Here is a 14,993-nt window from a genome sequence, read left to right on the forward strand (position 1 = left end):
GACACAAACCGGAAGTCCTCACATATTGGCATATCTATACAGTCTTCTAGCTTTGGCTTCTGGATGCTTGGCTAGCTATTCCTTAAGGACCCTTCTGCATCACACAGCCTTCCTCTCCCTCCTTGCTACCATGATGTTTTTTCTGAATCAAAACTGAGGTACTGTTTGCCATCTTTACCCACACAAACCCTACTATTTATGTAATACATACCACTTCAGCAACTACTGAGAGAAGGAAGAACAATTGAGGTTGCTCAGGATGGGGGCTTCCCACGGAAGCAATCTGGCAGCAACTACTGAGAGAAGGAAGAACAATTGAGGTTGCTCAGGATGGGGGCAATCTGGCAATGCCTCTTCTACTTTGCCATAATTCATCCAGCATTTGGTCATGAGGTATAGTGACCCCACTTCCCAGGGATCAGGTGTTGCAGATGAACTGGGAATGAATTATAAAGCAAGAGGGGAATCTAGGAATCTCCCAGATCGAGTTCTGACAAAATGGGCAGATTCCACCAGAACAGTTAAAGCCCAGTTTTGGTTTAATTGGAAGAGTTAGCATAAAAATACAGATGAAATGTTAGGTGGCTGCATTTTCTTTGCACAAAACTCTTCAAAGAAAAGCTATCAAAACTAAGATGTAAAAGTAAAGTTAGGGACACGCACAGGAGTTTGGCATTCCATCACTGCTGTTCTGCAGGCAGTTGTTCCAATTGTTTATAATGGCTACTTAAAGAAAAATAATGCAGCAAATCCATTCAATTATATGCCATCAAGTTGATGTCAACTCTTAACAATCACGGAGCTTTGGAATCTAACTCTTTTTCTCTCATTCAGACTCTGTGACATAAAATGAGGGACTTGCGCCCATCATTTACAATAACTTCTGGGTTTTGTGAGTTCTGTGTTTCCCCATTCATGCGTCATATCATTTATTACAAAACTGAGCAAAAAGTTATCCTGGGTGCTATACCTGGCTGCAGGAAGTCCCAGAGAGCAAATGAACAGTGCAACAATCCTAATCAATAAGGCAGTGATGGTGAACCTTTTAGAGACCGAGTGCCCAAACTGCAACCCAAAACCCACTTATTTATCACCGGGCGCCAGGTGGGCATGGCCCACTGGGTGGGCGTGGCTGTGGTGGTCATGGCAGACTGGGTGGGTGTGACCAAGGTTGGCGTGGTCACCTCGATGTTGCTTGTGGGGAGGAAGGCCTGTGGGGGCCGGGCAGGGTTGGGGGAGATCCAGGGGATCTCTGGCAGGTGGGGCAGTGGGCAGGATGCTCGTCCTGTGGGGTGAGGCGAGACAAGGCGAGGCGAGGCAGGGCGGGGAGGAGGGAAACCAGCCATGCTGGTATGCATCTGGCCACGTGGGACCTCGGTGAGTTAGTGGGCAGCTGGTTGAAGAGGGACAGTTGCCATCTCTGGGGCATGGCGCTCATGCCCACAGAGAGGGCTCTGAGTGCCACCTCTGGCACGCGTGCCATAGGTTCGCCACCACTGCAATAAGGCATTTTGCAAAGTTCAGGTATCAAACAAACAGAAATTGACTTTTGGCTTTACAGAATTAAAGTTTTTCTGTTTTATCCTTGATAGCAGAAAGGGCTTTAAAGTAGCCCAGGACCTCCACCAGAATATGACCTTTATACCCGATTGATTTCTAGGTTTATAAGATATAGTACCCACTGAAACATATTGATGCCCTCATTCTTTGTCACAAACCAACCTGTATATCATGCAGGGGGGAAAAAGATTTCTGGCAGAGACCAAACTTTGAAACCACAAAGAAATACAAGGCAACATCTTTCTTTCTTTCATTTGTTTTCAAAGAAAGCAGTGTGCCTGAAACTTTTTTAGGCTCATGCAACAATCCCAGCTGTAAACTGATGACTTTGCATTTGCGGCTGGAACTTATTTAAAGAGTTCCCAGGGGTGATGTAGCCAGGAGGCATTACTTCAGCTTTGCACGCTGCAGCCCTGGAAAATGCTCAAAAAAAAAAAAAAAGGTTCTGCTTTCCATTGAATGTCACCATTTCAGAGATGTTGTCATAGCCATCAGGTAAGTCCATTACTGAAAAAGATAGCAGAGGCCTCACACTTTCCAAAGCAAACTTAAATTATATCATTTGATGCTGATCTTGTGGTTTGAACTTGGTGTCTTATTTTAGAAACATTCGCAGCTTAAGCACAAATCAACTGCAGCAGACTGTTTTTTCTTTTTCTTTTCGGGAAGTGCCAAGTCAAACAGCTAAGGGGTCTGGCTTTCTTACTCCCAGGATCTGAATGGTAGACTTCACCCACTGAAGTCATGCCCTGAAGTCTTTAACTTGAGGGATGGTTCTGAACTACTCATCCTTCACTATTCTATTGGGCAAGAAATCCCTGCTTTGAATTTAATGAGTAAGAATGGAGGGACTGAATACATTGCTTCATGCTGGGGCAAAGAGATAAAATCTCATTTGTATTGAAATGACACCACTGTTCTAGTAATGTTCAGAATGTATTCTAAGGCAGGGGTCCCCAACCCCCTGTCTGTCGACCAGTACCGGGCCGTGGCATGCCAGTAACCTGTCCACACAAACAAGCAAAGCCCCATTCGCAAGATGCAGGCAGCACGCAAAACCACGCACCCTCCGGTCTGTGGAAAAAACCTCTCTCCACAGAACCCGTCCCTGGTGCCCAAAAGGTTGGGGACCTCCGTTCTAAGGCCCTTGCCTTTTTTGCACCCTATTTTAGACCCAAATACTTCAGAGCCAAATACTGGTAGGGCCAGCTCTTCCATATCACTTTCTCTGCCCAATGGAATTGTTCTTTTTGGAGCTTTTAAACTGAAGCTTCTGTTCATTAGCAGACTGATGGAGACTTTTCAGCAATGGCTCCCTCCTTTTGAAATATCAGTCCCAGCACAACACTCTGATCACTATCATTTAAGAGCTGGTATTTGTTTTCCTGCCTCAAAAAATGGTGACCTTCTCTGGGCTCAGAACCTGGTTAGTACTTGGATGGGAGAATCCACATACTAGATAGAAGAATAAAACAAAATCTGAGAAGGTTATGGAAAACCTCTTCTGTTCCTTGCCCATAAAACTACATGGGTTGTCCAGGAGGTCACTAAGAGTTCGACTCAGCTCACAGAAACTTCATCTACTTGTTTCCTTAGACTTTTAAGCATTGTTATCCTTGCCTTTCCATTTGAAAAGTGCTTTGATTTTATCAGTCTGAGTGGACCGATGCTGTTTGAGTTAGTTGTATATCTTCATAGAGCTCATTTTAGCAGCTTCTACTTTTTTTTAATCCATATTGTTGTTTTTTTTAGTGAACATAAATGAGTGCATGCTTATCAGAAAGATAAGGCACTTTGGTTTAATGCTTTCTTCTTTAAAATGCGTAATAATTAATAACAGGACTATTTATATTTTTAAAAGCCTGGAACAAATGAGCTACCCAAGTTTTCCATTCCCATTCTCTTGGGTTTTCTTGTTCAGGAATGAGGGAGCTGCTCAAGAAAGAATTATTACTTTCCATCAGCAAAACTCTTTCGCTCAGCCACGTGGCGTTCATAAGATGCTTATGCTTTATGCTGAATCAGTCAATTGATCGACTGCTCTTTTCCTCAACCTGGTGCTCTCCAGATGTCTTAAAGAATAGTTTCCATTCTTACCAGCCCAATTCACAGGATTAGATAGTCTCTAGCATATCCTGAGGGGTTGGGGGTGGAGGAAAGGTGATCTGTTGTCTCTTATAGGGATGCCGAATTAAGTTCTGTATTTCATTAATTTTGGAGGAAGGGGAAGATTTGCATCAATGTTGATTCCGGCAAATGCCTGGAAAACTCCCTGCAGTTTTCTTCGGCAGGATTTCAGAAATGACTTGCCCTTATTTCCTCCTTACCTAGGCAAGTAAGAGAGAGTGACTGGCCCAAGATCACAAAGCTTGGTGCCTAAAGTGGGACTAGAACTCCCAGTCTCCCAGTTTCTGGCCTTTTGTCTTAATCACTACACCAAATTAGTTCTCACTATGATTTCATTATTTCATGCACTCAGTGTGTTTAATTAATGTAATCTATCTAATTAACATAGCTATATAGTTTTCTTTATCTGGGCAAGTGGAAAAACTACAAGGTAAAGCATTAAGTTGTAGCCACGCTACAGTTTCATGGCATGGGACCTGTGTCTGTGGTTTTAATCTGCAAGCGTGTTAACCTTCCTTTAGAGCAGATGGAGGAATTTTATGGCCTCATCCAGGCCAATCCAACCCTTTGGCTGTCCCTGTCCAACCCACATGAGATTAATCAGAAATTAGAAATCAAATGTGAATAAGTGTACACCATGCACACATGCACACCGCATTTCCTTTATTTTGAAGGCCAGTTGGTTTTCTGTTCTATTTATATATGTTTGCGTGTGCATGCCTATGCACCTTCACAGCCTTGTTGATTTCGGCCCTCCACACAAGTCCCAGTTTTGCGTATGGTCCCTTAGGAAAATTAATTGCTTAGCCCTGTGTTAGAGGACACAGGGTCAAATATAGCAGAGAGCCTAAGAAGCAAGGGAACAGCCCTTGCACTGCCTTTCCTGCTAGCCGAGAGATAACTTTCAAAATAGGGGCAACAACGCCCAAGAGGTGCAGTGTACAAGGCAGTCTCTATAGCTGAGTCAGCATCTTGATGTCCTGAAAAGAACTTCTAAATGCCTTCCCAGAAGGCTGCCTAGATGACCTCTGGAAAACCCAGACCTGCCTGCTGTAGCATGCTCGACTCTGTTAAAGGTGAAATAAAAGAGGAAAGAGACTGTTGATTTCTACTGCCTTGTTGTAATTGGGGACTGAGAGACGAGAATACCGTGCAGGTAGTCCTCGACTTACAATCATTTGTTTAGTGACAGTTCAAAGTATACAGCGGCACTGAAAAAAAGTGACCGATGACCATTTTTCACACTTACAAAAGTTGCAGCCTCCCCATGGTCAGGCGATCAACATTTGGATGCTGGGCAACCGGCTCATATTTATGATGGTTGCGGTGTACAGGGGGTCACGTGATCACCTTTTGCGACCTTCTGAGAAGCAAACTCAATGGGGAAGCCAGATTCACTTTACGACTGTGTTACTAATTTAACAACGCCAGTGATTCACTTAACAGTTGTGGCAAGAAAGGTCATAAAATGGAGAAAAACTCACTTAACAACCATCTGGTTTAGCAATGGAATTTTGGGGCTCAGTTGCAGTCATAAGTTGAGAACTACCTGTAATCTTTTTTAAAAAATAATAATAACAGGAACAACAAGAGTAAAAATGAGAAGATCGTACAGCCTCTCCTTCAGGTGACACAGGGAAGTAGCAAGTAGCCCCCCTCCTCTTCGTATCAATGCTGAAGACATGACTGAGGAAGTTGCTAGAGAAGAATGGTGGGGTGAACAGTAGGGAACCTTTGAGTCCTTCCAAAATCTTCTGCTGCCATGTGAGCAGGAGCCCAGGAAGAGAAAGGCTCCTACTACAGACGATTGTGTAACACTGGTGGAGAAGCAACCTTTCACTGATGTCACCAGAACAACTGAGAGAAAGGTGAACCTCCTCTCCTGTACTGGATTCACCATACGACTGTTGCCTGTATTGGATGCTAAAATTGGGGGAACCTCTGGATTGTGGCCCCAAGTCTTGGGCTGAAAAATTTGGCCCTAAAATCCTATAGGTCACTGGGGAAAGCTCTTCGAAGTAACTGCTCTGTGTAGGTTGAAACATCCTTGCTAATCTCTGCCTTTTTCTTTCCCCGTAGGATACTCCATGCTCCATAGCAGGGAAATCATTCCTGTAGCAGCCATCAGCCTGCTGCCCCCGCTGTTGGTGGCAATCATGATCACCGTGATATTCTACCTCTGCCGAACTCATCGGCAGAGGAGACGATCCAAGGAGTGGGCCCAGAAACATACTCGGTGCAGTGAGCTGCCTGAATCCCGCAGAGCCACCACTTATGACGAGATCCTGTCTGTCAAGATAGATCATCATTCTGCTCTCCACCCGGCCTGTGCCAGCAGCCTCAACCACATCAACGAACTCCTGCCGGTTGAGTTGGACGAAAGAGTGGGGAAAGGGCAATTTGCAGAAGTCTGGAAAGCCAAACTGAAGCATGCCTCTTCAGGCAAGTATGAGATGGTGGCCGTGAAGATTTTCCCTTGTGAGGAATTTGCATCCTGGAAAAATGAAAGCCAGATCTTCGCGGATGCCAACCTGAAGCACTGCAGCATCCTTCGGTTCCTTTCTGCAGAGGAGAGACACTCTGGACTTCAGAAAGAATACTGGCTGATCACCGCCTATCACAGCCAAGGCAATCTTAAGGATTACCTGTCCAGGAATATTCTCAGCTGGAGAAACTTGCAAAAGATGGCAGGTTCCCTCGTGAGTGGTGTGGCCTACTTGCACAGTGACTACACTCCCGGTGGCAGTCCCAAAATTCCCATTGCCCACCGCGATATCAAAAGCACAAATGTTCTCATTAAGAACCAACAAGAATGTGTGCTGTGTGATTTCGGAATTGCTCTGAGACTGGATCCATCTTTAAGCGTGGAAGATTTTGCGAATAGTGGACAGGTGAGCACCGCAGAACAAAAGTAGCTCACTTTGCTTGCTGGGAAATAGAGAAGGTTTCTTTATAGGAGACTCAAGCAAAGAGGGGTTTTCGCATTTTTGTAACACACCATCGCTATCACCCACACTGACATAATTTCTTGCATTTTTTTCCCCACCTCACTCGTTTCTTCACAGGCAACACAGTCATAGGTAAAGAGAAATGAAATCCCGGGTGTGCTTCCTTCTGATCAGGAACATGTTCCAAGTTGCATGGAAACACACACGTGTAGAACTCTCCATGTTTTGTGTTCTCCCGTGCAAATGTTCATGTTCAGCATGAAGATATGGCATACAGTATTATTAAAATAATAACATGGTGCATGCAGGATTGTTTTTATTTACAATAGGCTTGCTTGAAATCAATCCAATGAACGCTGCACCTGTACTGTCAGCCTTTAGATCAGATGTACCAGCTGGGCCTTCGTTCATTATAGGCAGTAAGTCAGAGTCATAATTTCCTTCTTTTGAATCTGACTCCACCTATAGCAGTGACATGGCGGCTAGCAATGTTTACAGACCGTATGGATTGATTTCTGATGCACACACAGCACACACACATGCAAGCACACACACTTTATTCAGCACACACACACACTTTCTTTATTCAGCAACAAAGCATCATCTTTGCTGAACAATTGGTTAGGAGCTCAGGCTAAAATCATGCTATTTTCCAGAAGTCCACTCTTTTTCCGTCTTTTGGAAAAAGCAGCAAAGGCATGGAGGAGCATTTATCAAACCAAAATGAGTACAAATGAGTTACTTCCCAAGGATTTTTTTTTTGTATATTCGCTATTACTCAAAATTTCAACGTAAATGGTTAACATGTTCCTTGGGCAAAATTCTGAAGATAAAAGATTGGAGATGTTCCGTATTTGATGATGATGATGATTTAAAAGTTATTTTATTTTGTATCCAAAGCCTGTGACAAGACATTTCTCCTATGATGGGATGGATCTGTCATAGCTTTTAGTGTTGCCTTTGAACTGACATGGCTTCTCTCACACATTTACAGACATGTACCTGTTTTAATCTGTATGTGGTTATCGTTAGGTGGGTACTGCCAGATACATGGCTCCTGAGGTTTTGGAATCCAGAGTGAACCTTGAAGATCTGGAATCCTTTAAGCAAATGGATGTCTATTCTATGGCTCTGGTTTTATGGGAGATAGCCTCCAGGTGTGATGCTATAGGAGGTAAGTCAACATTTCTCAATCATCTTTTCCTGGACCATAGGAGAGGGATGAATTGCCTCTCATTTTCAAATTATTATTGCAATATTGTTTCCATCTGGATATTCTAACAAGTATTAGCCAGAATGCATGGGAAAATGCATTTCTGAAATGGAAGTCGTTCCAGGTCCAGTAGAGAAGAAATCTGGTCATTAAATTGAAAAGTCACCTATATCCAAGAACCATCAAATCAACCTTAGAGTAATGATTGGGTGATCTGGCTCATTGCAATGCAATTTCATGCAATTCACATGGAATTGCACTACTTATCCACTATGAAATAATTGTTATCATTAAATTATATTAAAATTGTTCTCCACTTTAGCAGAGCTCAGAGTCATCTTTGGTGAAGTTAGACTCAACACTATAGTGTAACTTTCCAAGACTTATTGATTCCACCACCTGCTTCTGATTCAACTGATATGGTCTGTGTCTGATTTCATCCTGTTTTTACATTCAGTTTCTATGAACATCAGTTTTATGACTTTTATTTATTTATTTATTTTTATTTACATTTTTGTGTACTGCTCCAATCTTAGTAGCTCTCTAAGAAGCACACACACACACACACACACACACACACACACACACACACACACGAAAAATATAACAGACAATAAAAGTATTTACTGGGCGCCTAAAATCATATTAAGAGCCAAAAACTGATTGAAATAAAATTACCTTTTTCCCCCCATTCAGCCGTTTCTGATTTTCCAGATGCTGAAAGGATGTTTCAAAATGTGGTTGACATCACTGAGAAAGCCTGACAACTAGCTCACAGTCCCTGTCCCTTACATGGGGATGGGACTCTCTAAAGATGTTTGGCCAGAATGGGTAGAATCAATCATATTTGATAAGGCAATCCCTCATGTATCCATATTATGTAGGGCTTAATAAGTAATGCTCAGCTATTTTAACTGGACACGAAAGCATTCTAACAACCAGTATGGTGATGGGAGTAATAGGCTACAACAGGTTTTCCCAGTTGGCACTTTGGCTGTATTCTGGACCAGCTGGAGTTTCCAAGTCATCTTCAAAGCCTGCCTCGTGTAGAACATGTTGTTATCCAGCATAAGTTATTGATACAGGGGTTTCCTGGTCCAGTAGCAGCTTAACTAGTGCTCCAACTCTATCTGGCACTCCTTGGCTTGGGCTGAGGTTATTCACAGGACCTTGTCTCCCTGGTTATTTCTGCCTGTCTTATCAAATCTGGCAGGATGGAACTACTCTGAGTTCAATCAACTAAGGAATTCTGATGGAGTCCAGAAGATGAGTCTTTTCTGCTATAATGCCCACCCTCTGAAACATTCTTCCTTCAGAGATCTGGTTGACCCAAATCTTGCTGACCTTTTCTAAAGCCCCGAACAACCCAAACGTGTGAAGGAACCTATTCTTGACTAATGATTAATGTGATTTGGGTTGTTGTTGTTTGTATTTTAATGTTCGTATATCTTTTTTTTTTTTACTTTTTGATACTGCTCGCCACACAGAGCCATTTGTTGAGATGGGTGGTTATATAAATTAAATTAAATAATTAAATATATTTGCTCCTTTGGACACACAGTTATCAGGGTTAATATTCTTAAGATAACTCAGATATTTACATACAAACTCCATCTTGGTAATTTGTTTATGCCCAACTGCTACATGATAGACTCCAGACTACAGTTCAAGGCTTGTAGTCCTGATGATTTACAATCAAATGCCATTTTTTTTTTTAGCTTCTTTGCAGCTGTCCAAAGCACAAGTAATTGTTCCAAGCAAGTTCTGTGTTCTTTAGCAAGATTTATTGAGATGTAAAGGATAGGATTTTTGACAAATTTCAGCAACTGAACTATTTCAGTTCATTTCAGAATACCAAAATGCATTTGGATTAGAGATATTTTTAGTGTGTTTCAAAAGGTGTTCCTGTGATGAATATGCAGTTCATTTCCTTAATAAAGGAGCAGGCCATTTATCAAAAATTCCTGAATCCTTATCAATCTGTGAATCAACCATCAGCAGCAGGTTACACTTCACCCAGCAGGTATATGTTAAATAATATAGGAAAGAAGACCAAGTTCCTTGGCATGGAAATGGAAACACTACAAGATAGTGCCTCCTATTTTCAATCCTTGCAGGTGGTCCAGAAGGATACCATGGGAGATGACAGTGAAAGTTGCTAAAAAGCCTACTGGGAAGGATGTATTCCTACCACCTAAGTCCTGATGAAGAACATCTACTAATTTGACTAATTTTGTGTCTATGCCATGATTAGATCTGAATCCAGACTAAAGAAATCTTCTAAACCCGGGGTAGGCAAACTTGGCTCTTTTATGACTCGTGGACTTCAACTCCCAGAATTCCTGAGACAGCATAGCTGGCTCAGGAATTCTGGGAGTTGAAGTCCACGAGTCATAAAAGAGCCAAGGTTGCCTAGCCCTGTTCTAGACGATTCATTTTCTCTAGACTCCGTTATAAATGCTGTAGGATTTCCTGCCTGAGCAGGGGGTTGGACTAAAAGACCTCCGAGGTGTCTTCCAACTCTGTTATTCTGTTAATAGAGTGCCTATTGCTTTCTCAACAAACTTCCACTAAAAGAAGCCATTTCAGACAACAATGAAGTTGTCAAACATGGCACTATCAAGACACAGACTCTTCAGGAGAGGGCACGCCACCACTTTTTTCTGAGAAGCAGACACAAGACTCTTCCCCAGAGATGAAATCATCACCTCCTGAATCCAGCTGCACATATTCTATCCTGTTATAAGAAGAAACTAGCAGGGACATGGATCTAGCTATGCAAGTGGCAGACCTCGGATATTTATTGGTTTATTTATCTGCAGCCGCTTGGTAGCATCTAAACATTGAACCAATTAAAACGCAGGAAATAAGCATGTCAGGCTTGTCCTCCCTGTATTTGATTTACAGCAATGCCATATTTTGTAATCTCTTCCATTTCTTCCATTATTGTAGAGGTGAAGAATTATGAACCACCCTTTGGATCAAAGGTTCGAGAGCGACCTTGCATGGAAGTTATGAGAGACATTGTGCTGTATGGTCGAGAACGACCAGAGATTCCAACTAACTGGTTGGTGCATCAGGTGAGTCCTCAAGCCATTCCAGACGAGGTGATCTCTGTACTGCTGATTTTAATAAAACTATTAAAAGGGATACGATAGCTTTGGGAAGTCCACCAAGAGAATCTTTTCTTTTGTTGAATGTCCACCTTCTTGTAACAAAGAAGATCAATGCAATTATATAACCATTAAAATAATTAATTACTCTGAAATTATATTACTCATAGTTAATTCTTGCAAAACACAATCTGATTTAACTATCAAAGAGGTTTTTTTGCACCAATCCAATGCCAGCAGAAACAAGCACGTGCATCATAGAACCCATTTCTATTAAATATTTCCTTCACAAGTTAATTAACGTTGAAATGTCCCTTAAAATATAATCTGCTTGGAGTAATATTCATTTTAATTACCTTAATCTTGGCCCACCAACTAGATGGAATCTTAATCTATTAATATCCATAGCAATCTTATCTATAACATTAACCATATTGCTTTGCACATTTTGAAATGTTTTTGCAATATGTGATCCTAATTATTTAATATATTCTGAACAGAATGCAAAACCCAACTTCTTAGAGTAATCTGTTATGTATCAAAGAAACTAAATTAATTTTTCCAATTAATTTATAACCTGAATATTTAGCAAATTGTTGAATCATATGCATCAAGTTAGGCAATTAAAGAATTATCCGATGTTGCCAAAAATGTCATCAGCATATAGAAATAATTCATACCCAGAATCCATCAATATATCTAACAAGAACATGAGGTTACCTAACACAAATTGCTGATGGTTTGATCATTAAATCAAAAACCAACAAGGAAAGTAATAATAATAATAATAATAATAATAATAATAATAATAATAATAATAATAATAATAATAGTAGTAAAGTTGGAAGGGACCTTGGAGGTCATCTAGTCCAACCCCCTGCTCGGGCAGGAAACCCTACACCATTTCGGACAAATGGCTGTCCAGTCTCTTCTTAAAAACTTCCAGTGTTGGAGCATTTACTGCTTCTGGAGGCAAGCTGTTCCACTGGAGGCAAGCTGTTCCAGCGACCATTACACGCTCAGAAGATGCAGATAACAATTTGGTGAAGCATCTAGGAAAAGTGTCTGTTGTTCAAGATTTCTTTTGACTCAAGGCTTCTGGTCCTCTCCAGGTTTGTGCCTGAAGTCTCTTCTTTATACCAAAGCTATCCATACATTTTGTTTAAGTTCCTTGGCTGCTCTATCGTAGTGTGTGCACAGGCAGCATTTGAGACATGTCCCTGCAGTTTTCTTATCAAGGTTTTTCAGTAGTGGTTTTCTATTGCCTCCTTCCTAGGGCTGAGAAAGAATGGCTGGCCCAAGGTCACCCAGTTGGCTTTGTCCCTAAGATGGGAGGGACTAGAATTCGGTCTCCGTTTCTAACCTGGGAGAATCTCTACACTAAACTGGTTTACTCTACCATTGCTAGCTAGTATTTTATCCTGGGCTTCTTATGGTTTATAAGCCATTTTGAGATTGTTTCGAGGTGTACTTAGGAGTGTTTTAGACATGTGGGAAATGTTTGAACTTAGCCAACACTGTTGCTAGGATATTCCAGAGATAACATGTGTTGTGTATTGCTGCAAGTGACTAATACCGATTATTTAAGCCTTAAACATCTTACAACAGCAAGCCTTAATATAATATAAACAACCTATCAATAGTAATTGATGATATTTAAACATAATTAAATACTACTAGTATTTAAAAATAATTATCAATACTCTTTTTAATTTAATTTCTGAGTCAGTACAATTTCTGTAATGCATGCATGTATCTGCCGAGCTAAGGCAAGTCATGTACTGGTATCTAACTTTTAAAAATAAAAATTAAGTTTTATCCTTAAGCTCATTGATGATTATGTGGACATGTTCCAGTGGTCTTCTTAGCACTAATGCAGAAGTATTTTGTCATTGTCTTCTTCCAAGATTTTTTTTTACTTCTCAGTCTAGTCTATAGTCATAGGAATTTATGGTAACTTGCTAAGTAATAGTTCACCAGGTTTAACTGCACCTATCTCTTTGAAGAACAGCTGATTGGCTAATCAGGGGTAGGCAACCTTGGCTCTCAACTCCCCAAATTCCTGAGCCAGCCATAAAAGAGCCAAGGTTGCCTACCCCTGGGCTAGATGCTGCAATAGCTTTTCCAACCGTCTATGGCTGAATGTCCTCCATGCCACCTGTGGATGAAGCTGTAGACCAAATTGTTGATGGGTGCCTTATTGGGAAGAGCTGGTATTTCAGCAACTGAATTCAAGTGAAAAACGAATTTTGCAAGAAGAATCTGGGACAAGATGAGAGAACTGAAGCATTTAGAAGAGGAGAGTCCATTTTTTGAATACTCATTTTTTTCAAATTTTATAGCTATTTTTCTATTTGTAGAGGAAAAAAAGGTTTAGATCTACTGCCCTCTGTGCTCAATGTGTTAAAACCCAGATTGGCATTAAAAAAAACCCCATTTTCAATTAAGTTGATGGAATCCACTGTACATCTTTCAGCTTCAGCCATGGTAACAAATGCAATACTGAATGTCAGGTCATAGCCATTGGATAAAAATCCTACCTTTATAAAGGCTAATTTACTCCACTGAATCAAAATGGGTATAGGATTATACCAAGTTATTACTGCATATTGCCCTTCTATGTACAATATTGTTACCCTTAATTTGACTGTCAAATGAACAATACAGGGAATTTTGGGCATTGCAAAACGTTATTTCAGTAAGTGTACGTAGTCTTTTGTTTCAGCTCATCTAAACCTAAAGTTATGCTAACATTATTTTAAAATATGAAATGATTAAAATCTGCAAGCAGTCTCTGTTCTTTTTAACTATCATCTGGAATTTGTCATCTATGGCACCTTCATTTGCAATTAAAATACAGTAATTTAAAATACAGTATTACACTTCAAAAAATGGCAGCACATTTAGGTGATTCCTACTTACAGCGCATTCAGTGTTCAGATCACCTTCACTTTTGTTAGTTTTGTTATCCAGAGCCTGATTCTACAGTGGTTGAAATTTATTTTTTTTCTCCTTAATCTACTACACTTAGTACCCCCAAAAAGAAACAACTAAAATATTTGTTGTTGTTAATTGCGAAGTCGTGTCCGACCCGTCGCGACCCCATGGACAATGTTCCTCCAGGTCTTCCTGTCCTCTACCATCTTCTGGAGTCCATTTAAATTCACACCTACTGCTTCAGTGACTCCATCCAGCCATCTCATTCTCTGTCGTCCCCTTCTTCTATTGCCCTCAATCTTTCCCAACATTAGGCTCTTCTCCAGAGAGTCCTTCCTTCTCATTAGGTGGCCAAAGAACTTGAGTTTCAACTTCAGGATCTGGCCTTCTAAAGAGCAGTCGGGGTTGATCTCTTCTAGGACTGACCGGTTTGAACGCCTTGCAGTCCAAGGGACTCGCAGGAGTCTTCTCCAGCACCATAGTTCAAAGGCCTCAATTCTTTTGCGCTCAGCCTTTCTTATGGTCCAACTTTCACAGCCATACATTGCAACTGGGAAAACCATGGCCTGGACTATACGCACTTTTGTTGGCAGGGTGATGTCTCTGCTTTTTAGAATGCTGTTAGATTTGCCATAGCTTTCCTCCCCAGGAGCAAGCGTCTTTTAATTTCTTGGCTGCAGTCCCCATCTGAGGTGATCTTTGAGCCCAGAAAAATAAAATCTGTCACTACCTCCATTTCTTCCCCATCTATTTGCCAGGAATTGAGAGGGCCGGATGCCATGATTTTGGTTTTCTTAATGTTGAGTTTCAAGCCAACTTTTGCACTCTCCTTCTTCACCCGCATCAAGAGGCTCTTTAGTTCCTCTTCACTTTCTGCCATTAGAGTGGTATCATCTGCATATCTTAGGTTGTTGATATTTCTCCCGGCAATCTTAATTCCAACTTTTGATTCATCTAGCCCTGCCTTTCTCATGATGTGCTCTGCATATAAGTTAAATAGGCAGGGCGACAGTATACAGCCTTGCCGGACTCCTTTTCCAATTTTGAACCAATCAGTGGTTCCGTGTTCGGTTCTCACTGTTGCTTCTTGACCCG

The 14,993-nt window shown here is 41.2% G+C and overlaps 1 protein-coding gene across 1 annotated transcript in view; it reads left to right on the top strand.

The window, feature by feature from the left end:
* LOC120299217 (TGF-beta receptor type-2-like) overlaps positions 1-14,993 on the top strand; it is a 65,900-nt gene that overhangs the window by 36,958 nt on the left and 13,949 nt on the right. Inside the window, exons 4-6 of the mRNA XM_039323808.1 lie at positions 5,767-6,578; positions 7,668-7,809; positions 10,801-10,928. Coding sequence (XP_039179742.1) covers positions 5,767-6,578; positions 7,668-7,809; positions 10,801-10,928 — 1,082 coding nt within the window. The remainder of the gene's footprint in view (positions 1-5,766; positions 6,579-7,667; positions 7,810-10,800; positions 10,929-14,993) is intronic.

This window comes from Crotalus tigris, unplaced genomic scaffold (assembly GCF_016545835.1).
Source record: "Crotalus tigris isolate CLP2741 ecotype Arizona unplaced genomic scaffold, ASM1654583v1 scf7180000024282.1769268, whole genome shotgun sequence".
Taxonomy (NCBI): Eukaryota; Metazoa; Chordata; class Lepidosauria; order Squamata; family Viperidae; genus Crotalus; species Crotalus tigris.